The 22165-nt window shown below is 37.8% G+C and overlaps 2 protein-coding genes across 2 annotated transcripts in view; one reads left to right on the forward strand and one right to left on the reverse strand.

The window, feature by feature from the left end:
- The window catches only part of LOC135834279 (phenoloxidase 3-like), a 36411-nt gene extending 16153 nt beyond the window's left edge, over positions 1-20258 (reverse strand). Inside the window, exon 1 of the mRNA XM_065348123.1 lies at positions 19977-20258. Coding sequence (XP_065204195.1) covers positions 19977-19978 — 2 coding nt within the window. The 5' untranslated portion in view covers positions 19979-20258. The remainder of the gene's footprint in view (positions 1-19976) is intronic.
- Positions 15501-22165, forward strand: part of LOC135834284 (protein scarlet-like) — a 45167-nt gene continuing 38502 nt past the window's right edge. The window contains exon 1 of the mRNA XM_065348128.1: positions 15501-15990. Coding sequence (XP_065204200.1) covers positions 15885-15990 — 106 coding nt within the window. The 5' untranslated portion in view covers positions 15501-15884. The remainder of the gene's footprint in view (positions 15991-22165) is intronic.

Genomic DNA, 22165 nt, shown 5'->3' on the forward strand with positions numbered 1-22165 from the left:
CCAAAGTTCAAGGTCAAGCGTTGAAAGCTCGTTGCAAGCTTGTACCGTGCTACGTACCTAACAGAGACAATACAAAGCTTCGACATGCCGATGCGGTTACCGGAATATTTATCAGAGGAATTTTTGGATCACTTACCTGATCGAATGCGACGATTATTTGAGATGACGGCCGATCGAAATTCTCCGAATCCTGGAATTGACAATGCACGTAGATCCAGCTTTCCATTGGTCAGTCAGGATGCACGTGTTACCGAATTGAGACCTGAAACAAACAACAGAGATTACGATAGCGATGGTTTTCAAAATACTCACAATCAGCAGTTACGACGTTCGAGTAGAAATGCTGCAAAAAATGCTGATATTCAACGCCGGAATCAATTGGGAATTCAAGCCACGCCGAAAATCAAGCCTAAAATGAAGGATCGAAAATTATTGCGCAGATTGCACGAGAATATTTTAGATCAGAGAAGAGAATGGCGCAGTGCTGAAATAAAAATTGATTCGATCGAGTATCAAGAAGCACTCGAAGAAGGCGATTTATTTTTCCTGAATAATGATCAAGATGAGATCGACGCAAGCGGTGCTGATGAGGCGAAAGCTGGAAACGGTGCACAACCGTCAGGTGAAGAAATCCCTGAGGCGTCGATTTTACACCATGAACCTGACTATGAACTTGAAGGTGAACTTTCCCGGTCGGATAAGTACATGAAAAATATAGCAGAGTCCAAAATGGCTCAAATTTGCAATTTTGATCCGGTAAATTTCGATAAAAAAATTGAAATAAAAATTGAAAAAAGGCCAGAAGAATTGTTTCCGAAAACTTTTAACAGAGGAGGAATTAATTTTCCATAAATGGGCCTATTCATCTGCTGATAATCACGATAGCAACGATAAAGTTATTGCTCAACGAGTCATTGATTCTGAAAAAGCCATCTCAAAAACCAGAGAGGATGTAGGTAACCTATATCTTGAGCTGCGTGCTCAAATGGCGATTATGAAATCAGAGTTGAAAAGAGAAAAAGATAAAAAAATCGAAAATTTCAAATCAGAGATGAAAGCAATTTTTAAAGCTTACAAAGAAACCACCGATAGAGTACTCACATCTCACGTCCTCATTATGAATAAAATGAAGGAAAGAAATATGTACCAAGGTGGCCTATTATATCAGATGCAATTACAACATGTTGAGTTTATTGAGAATATGGAAGAAGAACGTGCTGCTTATTTTGAATGGAAAGAACACGTGGATGGATTTATTGAAAATCTCCATGAACCGGATGAACCACCCTACCAGCCCCCTGTTGTGCCACCGGTTGTGCACAACGTGAATAGTAATATCGTTGGTAACACTGCCAGTCGCAGCAGTGTGAATACCAGTAAAGGTGCGGATCTCTTCCGAGGTAGGAGAGACTCCAGTGATCGATCCAGATCCCCCGCCCCCTCCAGGGGCAACTCGAATTTGAACAATAATAACTTCGATAACAACAGACATCGCACTCCGAGTAACGGTAACCGAAATAGATCATCTTCAAGAGATTCTAGATCCCGTAGATCGCGCTTGCGAAGTAACACACCGCGACGCGACAGCCGAGGCAGCAGCGATCGACGCGAAAGCAGAGACAGCCGCGATAGGCGAGACGGTAACGGTAGCAGCAATCACAGTGATCGTCGTGATCGACGCGACAGCTACAATAGTCGCGATCGCGATAACAGAGATGATCGAAATAATCGTAGTAGCGGTGATCGAAGAAGTAGCGATTACAACAACAACAGTAATCGCAATTACAATGCCAACAACAACAATGGCAACAGAGATGATCGAAACAGTCGACGTAACGATGATCGAGAACCTGAAATTGATCCAAGATGGCTTCAGGCTGAGCGTGAGCAGCAAAACCACCCCCCAGAGCGTAGGCTGAATTATCGAATCCAGTTTGGCGGTACCAATACTAACATTAGGCCTGATAGATTGCGCGAATTTGGTGTTAGTTATTCAGAAGAAAATAAGTACCAAGTTTACAACTTCATTCACCGTTTCGAGAGACGTATGCAGCCATATCAGGTATCTCAAAGTCAATATTGCGATGCTCTGATGGTGCTTATCGATGATAAGCTGATACATATGGCACCCTGGAAAGATCTTCAGGAAAACAGCACTGATTATTATCAACTCAGAAAGGATTTCATTGATTGCGCTTGGAGTCCGCAAAGACAAAATGAGGCGAGAAATCACTTCAGGAATATGTCAGTGTGCAAAACGTCATCTACCACTCAGTGCTCTGAGTTGATGATTTGGTTGAAAGTGCTGAAAACCACCAACTCGCCATTCGAAGATATAATAATGATGATTTATTATAAATTAACATCCAGTCTCAGACCTCGCTTTACTGAGATTGAACTTCAAGATATCAATATTTTCGAAAAAAGGCTGAACGCAATGACTCGAGTGGAGGAGTTTGCTCAGAGACCAGCTGAACCTGAAAGACCTACTCAGGCTCGAAATACTCAACAGAGATCTGAAAACCGTCGATCCAGTTTCGGTGGCAACGATAGGCGCTCCAATTCGTTCAATTCTCGCAACAACAACAGTGAGAACAAAAATGAGCGCACAACTGACCAGCAGAAAAAATCGTACGACAAGTATAGAATTCAGCCCAAATCAGAGACGATGAAAAATGGTCAGAAAGAGAAAAAAGATGAGCATAGGTATAAAAAGCCTAACAAAGAAAACGCTCATCAAGTGAATTCAGTCGCTGGAAAAGAAGAAACCCAATCAGAGACTGAAGTTTCAGACGAACAGACCCCCCCTACATCACCAGAGGGGTCCATTGATTCAACAGGTATGCCGTCGGGAAAGGAGTAGCTGACGCGTGCAATTTAGCACAAGTGGAGAATTTCCATGAGCTACCGCAAGATGAATTTGAATTAATTGGAGACTCACTCGCTGTATTTTTAGCGAATGTAATACCACGACGAAGGCCTGAAATTTCTCAGCCCTACCTTAAAGAACAACTCAACATCTGTGACCTGTTAAAAGCTGCCAAAGCTGCCAACTTTACGAAGAAAAAAGCTATTGTATCGTTGGCTCAATACGAGCTGAACTACTCTGACATGAGTTCACAAGCTATGAAGAATTATGCGTCGCAAATATTAGAGATGTTAAAAAAGAAAGGCTTCACGAAGATTATTTTATTGTTTCCACTGGTTAAGCCAAAAGTTGCTGCAAGTAATCCAGTTTCGCTGGACAGATACTTTGCATACAGAAGAGCGCTGGAGTCACTTGAAGATGATATTGTGTCGTTTTGGTGGACACCTGCTGCTGTATTTTTGGACTTAAAAAGAGACCAGCAAAATCAAGCTATGCGTCAGTTCAGAGTGGATGAACATTACAACATGATACCAGTGATGCACAAATTCCATTTAAGCAAGAAAAATGGTAGATATTATCCAAGATTTGCACGCAAAACAGAGTTGATTCAGGAAATGGATAAAATGTACAACTATGATTGGCATAAGAAGACACCTCCTGAAATCATCACTGATCAAGATGGCGCTGAAACTCAGGAGAGTAGAGAAGTTGTAACAGAAGAAGATGGATTGCAATACGAAATTATCAGAAAAAAGACCTTGATAGAGAAGAAAAAAGCAGAGAATCCTAAAAATATTGAAAAAGAAGTCGCTGATGCTGTTAAAAAAATAGAGAAGCTCAAAAAATTCATCAAACCTCAGACACTCCACAAGCTACTCAACAAGATAGGAATCCCCTCCCCTCCCGGTGAGGAACGAAACTTATCAGAGACGCTAGAAACACCTGTAGGCCCTGCTGGGGCATCAGAGACGAGTAAAATTAATGTTAATCACGTCAATGGGGCAGCACATATCCCCGAAAACGTACAGAGTGCACAACCGACTCTCCAAAGTTCGTTGAACTCGCTCAGAACACCTGTTACGCCGAAACCACCGCTGCGCAGAGAAGAAATTGAAGCTCGAGTCAGAGAGCAGATTCTCAGAGAAAAAGATAAATTCGATACATGTGTAGTGCCACTAACTGTAAATGGCACCGCCTATCCGGCTCAACTCGACACAGGTGCCACTCCAAATGTAGTATCAGAGGAAACAGCCAACATTCTACTCAGAGATCACTATGACAATGTTGAGTACATCATGCTGAAAAGACCTATAGTGTGCAACTTGGCAGATGATTCAAAAGTAGAGTCATATCGTTATGTCATTGTGATAAAGCTCAAATTTAGTGATTGTGAGCTCAAAATCCCATTTTATATCTTGAAGGGATGTAATCAGATATTCATTATTGGCACAAAAACAATGAAAGTGCTTGGAATAAAACCTGATGTGGAAAACCAACAAGCTACCTGCTGCCCTCCAGGAGAGGAGAAAATAGAGACGTTGAAATTTATGTCAGAGCAGGAGTACAGAGAAAAAATTACACTCAGGCGAATCAGAGTAAAGAAAAAGAATGTTGAGCAAATTGATCGTATCTCAAAAAAAGCCAACACTGCGGAGAAGTACCAGGCAGATGAGCCTGAGGATGTAGACGATGGTCCAGAAATATTTTTGGAAACACTGCGAGCAGATTTGGAGCAAGCTGTTAATGAAGAAACCATTATGAAGAAACAGGCAAAAAAAGCTTTTGACATACTTAAAGAGTTTGCCTGTATATTCAGCAAGTACCCAGGAAAATGGGTAGGACCACCTATGAAGCTGAGATTTAAAGATCCTAAAAACATCAAGAGATTTCATGGTCCTAAGTACACTCCTTCGAATAAGCAGATGCCACTTGTGAGAGAAGCTCTCAGAGTGATGGTTGCAAAAAAGATTGTCGAACCTTCCAGTTCACCATACATCAATGCATTGGTTGTCAATATTAAGAAAAATGGCGACGTGAGATTATGCCTCAATCCAATGGAATTAAATCCAATACTCGAAAATGATTACAATGAGGCTGGATTGCTTGATAGAATTATAACGACAGATGGACGTGCCAAGATTTACTGCTGCCTGGATTTTGTGGCAGGATTTTGGCAGATGGTGTTACATGAAGCATGTAGAAAGTATTGTGCTTTCATTGTTGACGGAGAAGTCCACCAATTTATCAGAGTGCCATATGGATTGAAGGTGTCATCTGCATTGTTTGTGAAAATGATGAACACAATTATGCCAGCAAAAAAAGGCAGAACTAAGTACGTTGACGATGTGCTACTTAAAGCTGCAACTTTCGAAGAGATGATGGAACTACTTGTTGACACACTCAAGATTATCAGAGACAATGGACTTAGGCTTAATCCAAGGAAGTCAAAGTTTTTCAAGAGTAAAATAAACCATCTGGGATTCCAGCTCCAGCCTGGCAGAATATTGAAGCAGAATAAAAAACTCGAAAAGCTTGATCAATTCAAAGCCAAGCACACCAACAAGAAAGGTGAATTCAAACTCAAAAATGAAAAAGATGTTATGGCATTTTTGGGAATTGTTGGATTTTATAAGCGCTTCATAGCTGATTACCAGCAGTTAGCAGTGCCACTTTATGAAGTCACACGGAAAGAAAACTTCAAGTGGGGAGAAGAGCAGCAGAATGCATTAGAGAAGTTGGAAACTGAGTACCGGAAGAAGTTTGAGCTGGCATCTCCGATCGAGGGGCAAGATTTTCATCTTGAGACCAGTTTTACACATGATGCCATGAATGCGGTAGTTTACCAGAAAGGAGAAGATGGCACTGATCATGTGATCCTGTTTGTGAGCAATACATTCAAAGACCATCAGAAGAAGTACACCATAATAGAGAAAGAAATGTACTCGTTGGCGAATGCATTAAAAAAACTCGAAATGTGGCTACATGGTTACAAAGTGCACATCAGAAAAGACATTATGTCAATTGTGCACAGATTTAATACTTTAGCTCAAATACACCGCAAAGCAGCAGCATGGATTACTCATTTTAATTGCCATGATTTGGTTTATGATTTGCCAAAAAGAGTTGGTAAATGGTGGGAAATGCAGGCACCTGAGCTGACCTTATATGAAACGAACTGGACCAGAATGGTGCCACTTGGCGTTATTTACAAAGACCTAGTAAAAGAACAGTTGGTAGACTGTCTGAAGAGGCTGGACTTGTACCAAAACAGAGATGAAAATTGGTCCAAGGTCATACGAAGACTTCAAGCTGAAGAACTGGACATGACTTCAAAGCAGAGAAAAGCGAAGAGACAGCTTGAGAAAAAATATGTCATTTTGGAAGAAGAAGAAGGTGTCAGAGTACTTCATCGAATCAGAGAAGATGGCTCAAAAGTGCCATGTATGCCAGATGAGCTGTATAAAGATACCATAATGTACCTACATGAGGAATACGGCCATGTAGGAGCTGCCAAAATTGATGCAATTTTTCGACGCATGTACTATTTGCCGAATGTACCAAAATCTGCCAAATTGGCCACAAGCGAATGCCTCGATTGCAAACATAATAAGAACTTTGGGCAGAAGAAGAAGTTAGAGTATGCTCAAATTGAAGCTTATGGCATAGCAGATGTACTATCAGCTGACTTAATTGGACAAATTGCTAACAAGGCCAGTGATCCAAAATACATGTTAGTTGTGAAATGTGTATTCACTGCCAAAGTTTGGCTGAAAACCCTGATTGTGGCTACAAAAGAAGAGGTTTCAAAAGCTATGAAAGAAATCCTCGAAGAAATCAAGAAACTGGGGCACAAAGTGCGTAAAGTCATTACTGATAATGGTACTCAATTCGTGAGCGATGCTTGGAATGACCTACTCAAATCCTACGGTGTGAAAGTTGGTCACACTACCAAATATAATCCACAATCAAGCTTAGTGGAAAGAACAATGAGAATAATTGGCGATAGACTGAGAGTCAAGATAAATCAGTCAGCAGAGAACTTCGACTACACTCACCATGGCTGGCACAAATATGCCAAGCAAGTTGAAAATGAGATCAACAATACGCCAACGGAGTTTGGAGTGAAGCCAAATGAAGCTTGGGGAATCAGAGATGATTTAGCTCAGGATTTGCCAGTGCCAAGTATTGGCATAAATGCCAAATTCGAGTTAAGAAAATTACGAGAAGAGCAACGTGCCAACAATGTTCCATCAATAACATCAGAAGAGGCTCTAAAAATGAAAATGGACCCCAAAAAGCTCATTGTTGATAAGAAAGGATTTGTATGGGTAGCAGTAGACGGTGCTTGTTCTCAAAATGGCACTGACGAAGCTATCGCGGGTATCGGAATCAGTTGGACACCCAGTGGAGATTTCAACATTTCCGAACGAATCGTGCACCCTGATTATAAAAATTCCAACAATTTGGCTGAGATTATTGCGTTGATCAGAGCAATGGAAATCGCCTTAAAAAATGAAGTAGAGAAGCTCAAAGTATTTTCCGATTCCAACTACCTAGTCACTGCAGTAAACCACAATTCGAAGAGGTGGATTGAAAATAACTGGAAAAATTCGAACAAAAAACCAGTTCATCATAAAGCAGTTTTTCAGCAGGTCATTGAACTGTCCAAAAAATTCAAGGAGTTCGAATTAAGACATGTCAGAGCGAGAAAATATGACCATAATAATTTCGTAGCAGACAAGCTGGCCAGAAAGGCAGTCTATACTCAAGAAGTCATTGATGAAAATATAGACAATATGACTGACCAGCAGGCTTTGGTGAATTTTATTCGTGAGAAAAGAATGCAACAAAGAATCAACAACGAAGTTGCATTCAACAAGTTACATGGGCCCCCCACTATTTTTGAAAATGGTGAATTGGTCATGTTAACATCGCACCGCTTGTCATCATATGAAAAAGGCTTGTCCAAAAAGCTATTTCAAAAACGTTATGGCCCTTATACGGTAGAACAGCACGTTGGTAGCAATTGTTACATGGTCAAAAATGTGGCTGACCCTACGGACGAGCAAATTGTCAACACTCGCCAGATGACGTCATATCTTAACAAAAACCAGCTGGAGGAGTTGAAAAATGATTTGAAACAGAAATCCAAATTCGATAACAGAGACTTGGTGGAAAAAATCAGAGATTATTCAAAGCAGAAAACCATCGAGCAAACAGAGAAGTTGGAAGAGGAAAGCGACGATGGAGAGGAGGTCGATGACCCCAAGGATCCAGAATATTTGCCCAGAGGTTCGCGAAAACAACCTGAAAAAACCCTGGAAAAAATTCGCCAAACTTGCCAATCAGAGATGCCTAAAAAAGAGATATCCAGACACGATGCAGCATTCCGAGAAATAAAGAAGAGATTACGCAGAAAGCTCCCCCCCTCCAAAGAACGAAAGCTCGAAGATTGCCTCGAACAAACATTTCCTGATAAGAAAATGTACAGGGAGAGGAGAGAGGCGGCGCGGGAGAGGTACGAAACGCGTTCCAAAGCTAAGCAGGTACCTACCAATCTCGAAAGCTCAAACTTGCATACTCGAAATGCACCAGATGACCTTGGAAATCAGAGAAATAGAAAGCGCAAAAAGACATTGAATTTCGTACACCTCGAAATGTTAGAATGGAACGAACGTGCATATTTTGTGCAAGCTTTCAAGTTCTACGATATGAACAAACAGAGACAAGTCAAAAGCTGTGTTGCAGATAAAGAATAGATGCGTATCTGCTTTGAAAGCTCGTGAGTGAAAAATATATTCTTATCTTAGTTGTAAGTTATTTTTAAATTCGCTACAATAGAAAGCTTCGAGTGCGGAAATACCCGCCTTTGTTATAGAATAAGTTGTATTTTTATGTTATCTAGAATTAGGCAAAATTTTTCATGCTTTTACACAGAGGCGTAATATTATCTTAGTGAGATATTTTCGGCATACTTTGGAGGGAGTGGAAACCGGTTTTCTCCCACCTTCAGTCAACCAAAAGCTCAGCTTCGTCGAGCTTTCAAAGTATTCCATGCCACAGTTCGACTATGTGGCCCGTTCGTGTCCGGTTAAACTTTTGGCTTTTGTTTGCTGAGTATGTTCGCATAGTTGCAAGACGAATAACGTTGAGTAGGTTACTCGGTGAAGAACATTCTTACTCGTTTATTGATTCGCGGGTGAACTTTCGCGACCTCAATTGGAGTCTGACTCCAAATAGAGAAGTTGAAACCAGTAGTGCACAATCTTGGCACACAGATACTAATCCAGACTTTGATTTTCCATCCGATTATTGGAACGACGCTGCAAGTGAGTTCAGTAGTATTTGCGAGGCTAGACGCGATTTTTATTTAACCTCTAGTGAACAGTCTGAGTGTCAATACTCTGATGACGATTGGGAATCAGAGTGGTCGCAAATATCAGAGACGCACTACCAAAAGCAGTACACCCAAGAAACAGAGAAGTGCGAAGAAGAGGCAGAGCCTTTCAACGATTCCATTTTTTGGTACTGAAATTCGCGGATGGCTGAAGTACTCAGATTAAAATTTGAGTTTGTTCAGAGAAGTTACAAACCTAGTTTGGGAATTACTCCGCGCATTCGCCTTCTCGATATTGCTCGTTTTCGTCGGTTCCAGAATTTCATCTCAGAATAAAGAATGGAGATAAATCATACATTCGGCAAATATGGTATTGGATGCAAATCCGTAATGTGTCCAACCTGTCATCTTGAACCAGAGGAAGAAAGGAGTACGACTTATTATTTACTGCACGTGTGTGACCATATTGCAAAGCTTGAGTTCAAGAATCTCACCTCAATCCCTACCTTGTTGGATGTCCATGCTCCGACCAAATATGAAAGAGAGGAGGGAGAGATTTCTGAGATAGACGAATCAGAGATGGAAGAAAAAGTGACGCCGGAAATTGGACTAAAAATAGAGGCGGTAAGGTCACTCTCTGATGACGTCAAGAAAGAAGAACCAGCTATGGACAAGTCAAATCCAGCGCCGTGGCTCAGATTCATAAATTTCAGCCGATCAGTGATGACTATGAAGACTGAAAAAGTCTCACTGGAAGAAGAGAGGTTCGAAATATTCGCCGATGAACCTAGTAGAGAAGATGAAAAGAAGACGATTGAGAAATACGAAAAACGAGTAAGAGAGGTTATAAAAATAAAAAGTGAAGTTACTACCTCGAAAACCAGAAAGAAAATATACGTGGATTTAACTTGGTCATCAAGTGATGAAAAATCTACCATCGTTCAATATCAGAGAAGGTCAAAGAGAAAAACAGCAGCGAAGGCTCGCCAGAAAATAAAGCGACAGTTGTCAAAGGATGGTAAGGAGGACGCAATTCGCGAGGAGACAGAATCTATGTTCGGCGGAATGTTTGACTCAAGAAAAAACCCTCAGGCCAGGAAAATAAAAATCAATAAAAAATTCGAAGACGAAGATTTTGTGCCTTGAACGTGTGCGGAAAGGTTGTTATTTTTTTTTATTATTATTATTGGATCTGATTGTTATTTATTTACTATTTTTTTTGTTTTTTGCCTCTGTGTAAATTTTTTTAATTTTTGGTTAAAATACAGCTTAAGAAGCGACTGTGTTTAATTTATGACTAATCTATTTTCGACTAGGTAGTTGACTTAATTTTAGTTTAGTTGTAAATTTTATTTTTTGATCAGAGAAGTTGAAAGTCGTATGAGCGAGCTTGAGGATTTTTGAATGAGAGAATTTTGGTAAAAAATTGCCAAAAACAGAGTAATTCAAAAATATGTTCGAGCAATGGTCAAGGAAGGTGCGAGAAATTTTCCAGTCGCAGAAAAAACAGAGAAAATGCGGCGAAAAGTTCGTGGAAAAACTCAGTTCCGGCCAGCTGTCTGGGAAAATAGCATCATCCCAGCTGTCAGTGCGAATAGCGACGTAAACATTCCCAGCTGTGGGTGAGGATAGCGGCGTGTGGCTAGCTGTCTGTGACAGTAACGCGGCACCGATTACAGACTACACGAGAGCAGAGTTCGCGAAACCGGTTTTTTAAGCAGAAAAACATTCGCGATTCGAAAGCTGATAGACAAACGGAGTACTTACTGTAGCAGAGATGACTTAAAGCGGTTTCCGGCTCCAGTATCGTCGAGATTTCATCTTGATGAAAATATCAGCTTGCTGATAACAGAGAAAATAAGAAGTTAGTTCGTGTACGTAAAAAGAAGCAAAGTTAACACAAATTTAATGTACCTGTTGTCGGTGGCTAATACTGGAGCTTTTCTTGGAACTATCAATCATCTCTGTTAATGGTTTTCAACATCTCTGGTACTTTTGGGATTCGAGATTTTCCTGCCAATGGTGCTGAACGAAGAATGCGGTGAACGCCTGCGGACATACTGGAAAAGAAAGAAAAAATCAGCACCACAGTATTCATAGATATAGCTGGTAATTACTGCGGAGAAATCGCAACAATTGTCAATTTCGCAGTAAAAGGAAAAAGAAAACTCACTGGCTTACCTGAGGAAATAGATGGCTTCTCAGAGGATGGTCAGACGTTCCAGCATAGTGAAGAAAAATAAGAAAAAAACTCACTAGTTCTCCCGGGCGAAGCAACCGTCACCAATTATGATGAGGTTTTGCTGCTACGTAGAAAAAACAAAGGCAACTCGCCAGTTTCCATTTGGAGATGCTATCTTCTTCAGTCCAGCAGCTAGGGTATGAAAAAGAGACGGATTAACAAGGTTCAATACGCAAAATTGATGAAAAATTAGAGAAAACTTACGTACCGATACTGAAGCTGCTCCGGGAGTAAACATCATCTCCATCCGTTTACAGTGGGCCCGTTTCTACGCTGATTCGAACCGGAAGACTTCTAACAGAGAAAACAGACAATTCTTCATTAATTTTAACATCTAGAAGACGATTCGGAACGCGTAATTAATTAAAAGTTACCTGTTAATTACTCCAGATGAAGAATTCAGCTCCTCTCGTGTTGGTAAACACTTGTTATCGTCACCGGCGGAATATTTTAAGAGTTGCGCATTTTTTGGCTTTGTATCGAACTGGATAGTAGCAGCTCGACGCGTATCATTACGGTAATTCTCGCGTAATTACGGATTTCGACTTGTTCTTGAAATTTTGTACTTTCTCTGCTATTTATGTGAATATTTATGTGTTTGTGAATTTTTGTGACACTTAGCGACTAAGATGTGAATGTAAATAATTTATTTTGAGAAAATGTTCGCATCTAAGGTAATTTTAAGTCGCTGGTGCCGTGAAAAATTAGCAGAGACGTTTTAAAAATCAGCAGTTGGAGGCTGAAATTGGATTCCGATGGACCCAGCCAGTTTAACATCTGGAAGCTGCGGGTTCACATGAAGCGGGGCAGATGGGCCCTCCCGTCCGTTGTCCGTTGGCCAGTTTTTGGCTTCAATGTTCCAGCATCTCCGATGTCCACGCTGTTCAATGGAAGCGGGGCATATGTGACGGTAGGGGATGCGCCCACAGCTTCCACCTAAAGGGAAGATGTGTTCCTGCGGAGTGGCTGCACTGCTTAAGTAGTGCACTCTGTCGGTTTAGTTCGAGTATAGCCACTCCGCCATTAGAGACGTTACAAACGTTAAGTATTTTTTCACTGGTGTTCCAGTACGGATGCATTTCAGAGCTTCCACTTGCAATCGACATTGCAAGTGTCTTTTTATAATGATTAGTGTGTCTTTTTTGTATTTAATCGATTCGGTTTTATATCAGAGATGTGTACAAATAAAGCATAACACTTCATTTGCGGCCTATGATCATTTATGCGGTGTTTCGTCACCTTTGCTGTTCGATGTACTTTCGTAAGGTCATCAGTAGAGTTTGGGTTCCCTGGGCTTAATTATATGTCGAATAGACCTGGGCTTTCCCTCTGTAAACCAAGGATAGTCCCAGCTATCACACATTTTCGGTGATCAGATTTTGAAACTGGTTCATTAATTTGCAACCAGTTATCAAAAATTAATTGAAAATTGGATATTGAGAAAAAATATTAAAACAAAAGTTGCTGGGCATGAAAAATTACACGATTCTGTTCAATCACTTTTTGAAACCGGTTCATTGGTTCGCATTCAGTAACCAGTTTTTGACTATTGCCTAAAAATTGGAGATAGAGAAAAAAAACTTGAAACAAAAGTTGTGGAGTGTTAAAAATTGAACTATGTTTGCTGATTGGATTTTGAAACCGGTTCATTAATTCGCAACCAGTTATAAAAAATTACCTAAAAATTGGAGATCGAAAAGGAAGCTTGATACAAATGTTGTAGAGTGTGAAAAAAAACAATTCTGTCTAATCACATTTTGAAACTGGTTCATTTGTTCGCATTTAGCAACCAGTTTTTGACAATTGCCTAAAAATTGGAGATGGAGAAAAAAGTTTGAAACAAAAGTTGTAGAGTGTGAAAAATTGAACCATTTTTTCTGATTGGTTTCTGAAAATTGCTAATTAATTTTCTACCCGGTATCTTTTCGATGGCACTTGCTGCAAATTAATGAACTGGTTTCAAAATCTGATTTGCAAAAATAGTTCGGTTTTTCCCACTCTACAACTGATGTCTCAAACTTTTTTCTTTATAATGTTCAAACTTTCATCTCTATCTTCAATTTTTCGGTGATTGTCAAAAACATGGTTACTAAATGCGAATCGATGAACCGGTTTCAAAATGTGATTTCACAGAATTGCGTTATTTTTCACACTTTACAACTTTTGTCTCAAGCTTTTTTCACAATCTACAATGTTTGGGTAATTTTTGATAACTGGATGCGAATTAATGAACCGGTTTCAAAATCCAATCAGCAAAAATGGTTCAATTTTTCACACTCCACAACTTTTGTTTCAAGGTTTTTTTTCTATCTCCAATTTTTTTAGGTTATTGTCAAAAACTGGTTGCTAAATGCGAAATAATGAACCGGTTTCAAAATGTGATTGACCAGAATTGTGTAATTTTTTACGCTCTACAACTTTTGTCTCACGCTTTTTTCTCAATATCCAATTTTTAGGTAACTTTTGATAACTGGTTGCAAATTAATGAACCGGTTTCAAAATCTGATCAGCGAAAATAGTTCAACTTTTCACACTCCACAACTTTTGTTTCAAGTTGTTGTCTCTACATCTAATTTTCAGGCGATTGTCGAAAACTGGTTGCTAAATTTGAACCAGTGAACCGGTTTCAAAATGTTATTAGACAGAATTGTGTAATTTTTCACGCTCTACAACTTTTGTTTAAAGCTTTTTTCTCTATCTACAATGATTGGGTAATTTTGATAACTGGTTGCGAATTAATGAACCGGTTTCAAAAAATTCATACCATGTTTCTGTCTTCTCAGTGTGTAGAATACATTGCGCCAATAAAAACCAGTTTGAATATTTTGACCAAACCGGTTTTTAAATTTGTGGACACCCTGTGGATGGGCCTGAAATTTTCAAAGTCGCTTTTGAAAGCCCTTATTTGTCCCTACTCGCAACGCCGCTCCATTCATCTCGCCAGCTCTTTCCACTTAGAAATAAAAGCCACCGGGCACTACTTTTGTGTCATACTGTATATCACACAATTTTTTCAATTTTTGTGGAGATTTTCGGGAACCAATGGAAGGGAAAGGGGAGTGGTTGAATCGAAAAAATACTTGGATATTCGTATTCAGTGCTTTCGAAAGCACACAAAACGACATGTCACACGATATTTTACTCTTTTTTTTTCATTTCGTCCAAGATTTTGGGACTTTTGTACACCCTCCCCCCCTCCCTTCAACCGGTTTCGCAAAATCTCATCAGGAAATTTGGTCAAAGAAGTCGTTAGGTGAGAACATCTGGCTCATTTCTATGCACTCTGATTGTCAGTACCTCCCCTCCTGACTGACTCAATTTTTTTCAAAATGAGGTCTTGCTGCGATTTTGATTTTTTTTTTTCTGAAAAGTCAAGGTTATACTGATGCCTTTGTTACATATTTTTTTTATTCTAAATATGGCTCGTCCATGGTCTATTGAATGTATCTGTCTAATTACGCTATTAATTTTAACGATTCAATTTTTAATCACATTTTTTAATAGCCCTGTCGCTTTTTCTACCAATTTTTATATAAATTTCATCAACTCTCCTTATGTATATTACTCGTGATAAACCCAATTCCGAAAATTAACCTCATTAATGAAAGCTATTTAAACAACAATGTTGATAAGATTGTATCAAAAGTTGTGATAATAAGTTACAAATAACTGAAATTGGTAATAAATGCAGATACCTATCTGTTTGTTGTATGCATATAAAAATAGATCTCTCTATCCACCAATATATTGTGAAAAATAATAAAATGGTACAAATAAACGCGGCTTTTGTACACGATTAATCAATTGCATAATAACAAAACCATCGTTTGTTTTGTTCAACAAATCGTACTCGTACCTATACGAAATAACACTGATAAGTAGGATTCCAGTTAAAACCCATGTGTAATTATTTCTCGAGGTTAATTAAAAGAGAAAAAAATTAGCAAATTTTTCACGTTACATAATTTTGATAACAATTAAACTCGTAATTTGTACGTCTACGTCAACGTGTGTTACGAGAGTATAATAGCCTTTGAAAATAAAAATCAACTACACGATAGCTTGATAAGAGACATGATGGGATGAGATCAGATACGACTACGAGTATGAGCTGAGCACGTTGTTACGCTACATAGGCAGAGGCACAAGTTGAGCTTTTCTGGTTTTTTCTTCGTCGTCGTGTTGATACTTATTAATTCGAGTCGTCTGTGTGATTTGTATCGTGTATATTGGGCATCTTTGTGAAATCGTTGAATATTTTATTGTGGCAATAATAAGTGAAGATAATAATACTCGTTGTTATAAGTAGCCCAAGTCGTCGATGTGTTGTGTCTCGTTACCTATACCGACATAAATAGCTTGTAATATTATAGAATGATAATTTAACGAATAATAATTGTGTCGCGAGTGAAGTTTTTTATCAAAAATATTATTCGATGGATCCGTATAACGACGATGGTGAAGTTCTAACGTGGAAAAATGTCAGTGCTTGGACGAAGCGAACTATTAAAATGAAGACTGAAATTCAACTTTTGGATAATGGTAAAGAAAATATTGGTTTTTAATATCCTTATTTCTGTGTAATATGGTACTTGATGTGCCAATATCTGGCTTGTGTTTTGGACGGAATCTTTGATAATTTGGCATAAGTGTATTTGAAAATGAAAACATTATGGGCTAAATTATTACTGGTATTCGTGGAATTTTTGAGTAAAGTACCATAACCTGTGGTCATCTGCATTAAACTCTCGTTTCGTTCTGCTATGATTATGTTCAATGGCGGTGATATTTGAAGGAAATTATTGTTATCGTTTATTTTAACCGTTACATAACTATAATTTCTAGATGAGCTATTTTTATGCTCTCGATGTATGCTAAAAAAAAAAAAGTAAAATGAAATGAATGAGAACGTGTTTATCCTTTGGTAGCTACCTATTTTAATTCGATTGCACGTGTTTTTTTCATACCTATTTACTCGTATGTTTGTAGAAAAGGTAGAAAAGGTAGATAAGTGTAGGTATGATATATAAGAAACGTTTTGAGCATCAAAAAAACAACATATTATGCAACCTTGAAATAGGTTAAAATGTATAAAGGTCGTTGATCGATAATATTGCAATTTTTATTGACCTTTTATTTACCCTAAAAAAAAATATTCCATCGTTATGTCATAGCACGTTTTTATCTTTGCAAAATTGTTACATTTTAGTATTCGTTAGATTTGAATTAGATGTGTTTTTTGAAGGGCCAATTTATCTACACAACGAGTTCCTAAACCTATATTAAAATACGCAACAGGGTGTTCGTAAAGTATTAACCCATCTATGTAAAGCGAGCAGTTTTTTCAACGCATTAGATCGATAAGATGTTCAAAAAATCAGAACCAACGAGTGTTTTTTCTGTCTAGGAAATCTTTTGAAGTAGCACTGTTCGATTCGAACGAAACCAAGCTAGATTGAAACAGCATGTCCCAAACCTTCGTAACCAAAATTTCACGTCCTCGAGTTATTTTTTGGTAAAATTTCGAAAATGTAAATAAATTCAGAAAAAGTTATTTTAAGGGTACTTTTTAAACTTTTTATTGAATCATAAATTTTTTTCGAGCAAAGTAAACCAATGTAAGTGATTCTTTCAATTTAACTCCCACACATGAAGAACTATACTTAGTTTTTGGGTCATTTGGGAGCCTCCAGCAATTTTTCAATTTTCCCTAGAAACTTCAAATCACCCCGAACAGGCTAAAAATCAACTTTGGAATCAATCATTTAATGGTTGGTGTTTATTGGGCACCCTTTCAACCATTTTCTGTAGTTATTGTGAAAAATTGACAAAAAAATTGAAGCCCAACTCGAAAACAATTGAAATTTTACCTTTTTGGAGCCTAGGGAAGGAAGACCTTAAATACAACGCGTGGCTCGTCATTTTTCAATTTGGGGGGGGGGGGGGGGGGTGAGTCCGATTGAAAAAACGAGCAAATTTTCAAAATTGTCGTTTTTAGATTTATTTTTATCAATTTGGATCAAAATTTTAGAGGTTTTAAGGCCTCACAGGGAGGGTTGAGATTGTAAGTTTTAAAAATTAGTTTCAAAAAATAAATTTTTACGTAACGGTATGATTTTTTCAAATTATCATAATGTGACTTTTAAATTTTACGATTGTTATGAGTTATGACAATTTCAACTTTCAACCTAAAGGCCCAATTTTGAGATTCTTTAGGTAATTTTTATTTTACCTACCGATATTGAAATTTTGTAATTTTTTCTGAAAATTCCGCTACCTAAGTGAAAGTTTGGATGAGAGCTTTTCAAAATTTGACCGTTCTGGTGCGTGAAAATTATGAAGAATCCCCCTCCCCCCCCCCTCATTATCCATTTATTGGAGAGTCGAGACGAAAATCACGGTGATTATTTGGATGGCTCTTATTTTAAAAATGTATTTTTTCGTCCACACTCTGAAGTTGTTAGATTTTATGAGAAAATAATTTCCTGTTTTTTTTATGTTCTTTCTAGTCTCCAAGAAACAATATTTTCGAAGCTTCCTCCTCCCTTTAAAAAAAATTTTAAAAAATGAAAGAAATCGAATTTACTCTAAAAACGTCTATTTCAGCGTCGAAATTTTTCTAAATGATTCCCTTGTCGAGAAAAAACTGTCTCTTGGTACCCCAAGCTATTTTGGTTTCCTTGTATAAAGTGCCCAAAAAAATAAATGAAACATTAAAAAAAATCAAATGAATCAAAAATTGGCAACTTTCCTGGGAAAAAACATTTTCACTTCTGCGATAGAATCTTTATTTCCTACGTGCCCTTATAGCTATTTTGATCCCTGTTTATAAAGCCCTCGAAAATTGTAAAAAAAAAATTAAAAAATAAAATAAATCAAATTTGATATCTAAATTTTTAAAGAAAATTTTCATTTCTGCGTCAAGATTTCTCTGCATAACCCCATTTTTATGAGAAAAAAATGCACCTGTGCTCCTTGTTGTTTTGGTCTCTATTTTTAAAATGTCCCCAAAAATTAAAAAAATCAAATGAATCAGAGTTGATAAAATTTTTTGAAAATTTTCCATTTCTGTGTCAAGATTATATTTTTACGAAAGAAAAAAACCTTCCCTGGTCTCAGAACCTATTTTGGTTCCTTTATGTATGGAGCACGCACCACTCCCTCGTCTCTCTATCCCCCCCCCCAAACAAAATATTTATTTCAGAATATATCTTTAAAAAACCCTCTTTTCAACAAAAAAAAAAAAAAAAACTTTCCTCCGTCCCCAAAACTATTTTACTGTTCATCTTTTGTGGAGATCCCAAAAGTAGGAGAAAAAAAAGAAATCGAAGTTAGTAATGTTGTTGAGAATTTCCCATTTCTGGGGCAGGATTATTCAAATTAGCCTACTCACATTTTTAAGAAAAAACCTCCTCTGGTTCTCCAAGCTATTTTGCTCCTTTTTTGTAGAGCCCCTAAATATTTTTGTAAATTGTTTCCAAAAAAAAGGGAAAAAATTGAAGTCTGTACAAAATGTCTTCAAAAATTTCCCATACCTGTGTAAGAATCTTTCTAAATTATAACCTCGTTCTCAAGAAAATACCCAAATTTCTCTTGGCATTTCAATGTAATATTAGTCTTCGCCCCTTGAATGAAACCCCTCATAAAATTGGCAAAAATCACATTAAAAAAATTAAATCGAAGCCTCTGGAAACTTGAGAATTTTTTATTTCTGTGTCAAAATTCTTCTAAACGACCCTTTTTTCAAGAAAAAAAATCTTCCTCAGCCACCCAAATAATATTTATTCTCTCGTGTGCAGCCTCCATTCTCCTCTCCCCCCCCTTCTCACATTTGAAAAACCGTTCCAAATGTCCTTCTTTTTTTCTCGAAAAAACTTTTCTTCGTATGTATCTTGAATAATATCCGTTCTGCTACACCCCCACCCATTCCCCCTCATTGGAAAAATTGTCATTTTTGTTCGCAATTTTTCCAAATAAGCGGTTGGTTTCTTTGCATGGAGCCCCCAATGCTGTATTTTTAAAAAATTACCTGCAATTTGAAATTTAAAAATTTTTTAGAAAGTTTGCATTTCTGGTCAGAAATTTTTTTTAAGGGACCTCTTTTTTATAGAAAAAAGAAAAACTCTCTCGATTCTATTCCTCCAAGTAATTTAAAAAGGTGGAAGGGGTTTGACTAAAAGCAAAAAATAAGTTCGTAGACTTCAATTTCTTTATTTTTTGTTGAACTTTGAAAACACGTTAATGAGTGGCATTTTTTCTTGCATAGGGAGTGATAGGAAGGGGCGAAATTTGTTCGGTTCTAAGATTCGTTTTTGGTACCCAAAAGATCCCCTGCGAATATGTTCAAAATCCGAGCAAAAGACAGAGTCATCTATCATTTGTGGACGGGGGGGGGGGGTTACCCCTTTGAATATCAATTTTGAACATCTTTCGCTTTGAAAATCAACCTTATCTGACTTACATTTTAGGATTAGTAAAAATTGAACGAACATATGATACGAGTAGAAGTACATATATGGTATACTTACATTACTTGCTTATTTTCCACCACAACGATTTCTCAGGGGATCACCTTGATCTTAGCACAAAAGAAAAATTATCCGCCAAACTTGCTCGTACACTTCGAACTGAAATATCGCACGAAAAATGATCTCGTAGAAGTCACCCAGCTCCATACATAAATAATGGGCTGGAATCCTACGCGCGAATCGATGTGTAAATAATTTGTGGTTTACGACCACAAATTGTCATATACTTGACCTCCGCAATTGAAAGTTGTCGATAATGGTCATTGGTCACTGTCTTTTCATTTAACCGGTAACCAGCTATACCGCGATAATGCTTATCTATACTTATTGTGTTATTTATCTGTGTTTATTGTTTATCGAAGGGTTATGTTATGTAATTCGCACTCGCGATTTTTTATTTTCATCATGTGGAAAATTACCTAACTCGAACACTTGTTTTATAGAAGTTTAACTGCAGATAGCCTGTTTTCAAACAAATCACGACAATTATAGTTTTGCATATCTACCTAGAGACATAAAACACACTCTTCTCCTATAAACTTTTGATTTGGTCGTGTACTCTGCTTCTGAACCATAGACTAAGTACTTCTTTCAGTAATACAAATTGTGGCTGCCGCCTGAAAAAAATTGAAATCATTTTGGTACTAACAAGGGAACTACCTGAACCGGCAGAAACAAAAATGAACGAAACAAAGCTAGATCAAAAGGGGACCACCTCATGACCCCGAACCCAAAATTTCGAGTGCTGAAGTTGATTTCTCGATTTTTGGTGAATTTTTGAAAATTGAAAAATCCGAAAAAATATCAATTAATAGCAAAAATAGAAAATACATGTATTGATGAAAAATGGAACTTTCTCGGGAAGTGGTTTAGATGGCGTGGCGGCCCTAACTCTTTTACGACTATCGAAATTCGTAAGACCTCAGTTCCAGTAATTCTGGGGCCTCCAACGATTTTTTATCATTTCTCCAGAAACTTGAAATTGCCTTAGAACGGCTAAAAATCAACTTGAGCACAAAAAATTTTATTTGGAGCCTATGTGGGCTGCCTTTAACCATTTTTTGTGGTTGTCGCGAAAATAGGCGTCTGCCGTCTGCCGGTTCAGATGTGTATTTTTGCCCATTGACTTGTGCAATGAAAAAACGGCAACATTTGAAATAATGTTTAATATTCCATGTTTAAAGTTGATTTTTAGCCGTTCTACAGCAATTCCAAGTTTCTGGAGAAACGTAAAAAATCGCTGGAGGCTCCAGAATTGTCGAAATGGGGGTTTTACTTAGATCGGAACGTCAAAAATAGGTCGGATGAGCTCGATTTCGGATAGGTAGCATCGCAAAAGATGGTTTCGACCCCCGACCTTTTTATCCAAAGGTGAGCATACCGCAATAGCCATCATTTTTTACAAAAAATTGGCTGAGAACAGGATACCTGAAACTTCGCGAATTTTTATCCTACAAAAATTATTCTTACAGAGTATGACACAAAAGTAGTGTCCAGTGGCTTTTATTTCCAAGTGGAAAGAGTTGGCGAGATGAATGAAGCGGCGTTGAGTAGGGGAAAATAAGGGCTTTCAAAAGCGACCTTGGCAATTTCCGGCCCACGCACAGAGTGTTCACAAATTGAAAAACCGGTTTGGTTAAAAAATTCAAACGGGTTTTTACTGGCGCAATGTATTCTACACACTAGGGCGACAATAACGTGATATGAATTTTTTGAAACCGGTTCATTAATTTGCAACCAGTTAACAAAAAATACCCAAAAATTGTAGATGGAGAAAAAAGCTTGAAACAAAAGTTGTAGAGCGTGAAAAATTACACAATTCTATTCAATCACATTTTGCAACCAGTTCATTGGTTCGCATTCAGCAACCAGTTTTTGACAATCGCCTAAAAATTGAAGATAGAGAAAATAGCGTGAAACAAAAATTGTAGAGCGTGGAAAATTGAACAATTTTTGCAGATTGGAATTTGAAAATGGCTAATCAACTTGTAACCAGGTAACTTTTGATGGCTTTGCTGCGATTTAATGAACCGGTTTCGAAATCTGATCAGCAAAAACGGTTAAATTTTTCGCACTCTACAACTTTTCTTTCAAGCTTTTTTCTCTATATTCAATTTTTAGATGATTGTCAAAAACTGGTTGCTAAATGCGAATCAATGAACCGGTTTCAAAATGTGATTGAACACAAT

The sequence above is a fragment of the Planococcus citri genome, chromosome 2 (assembly GCF_950023065.1).
Source record: "Planococcus citri chromosome 2, ihPlaCitr1.1, whole genome shotgun sequence".
NCBI classification, from domain to species: Eukaryota; Metazoa; Arthropoda; class Insecta; order Hemiptera; family Pseudococcidae; genus Planococcus; species Planococcus citri.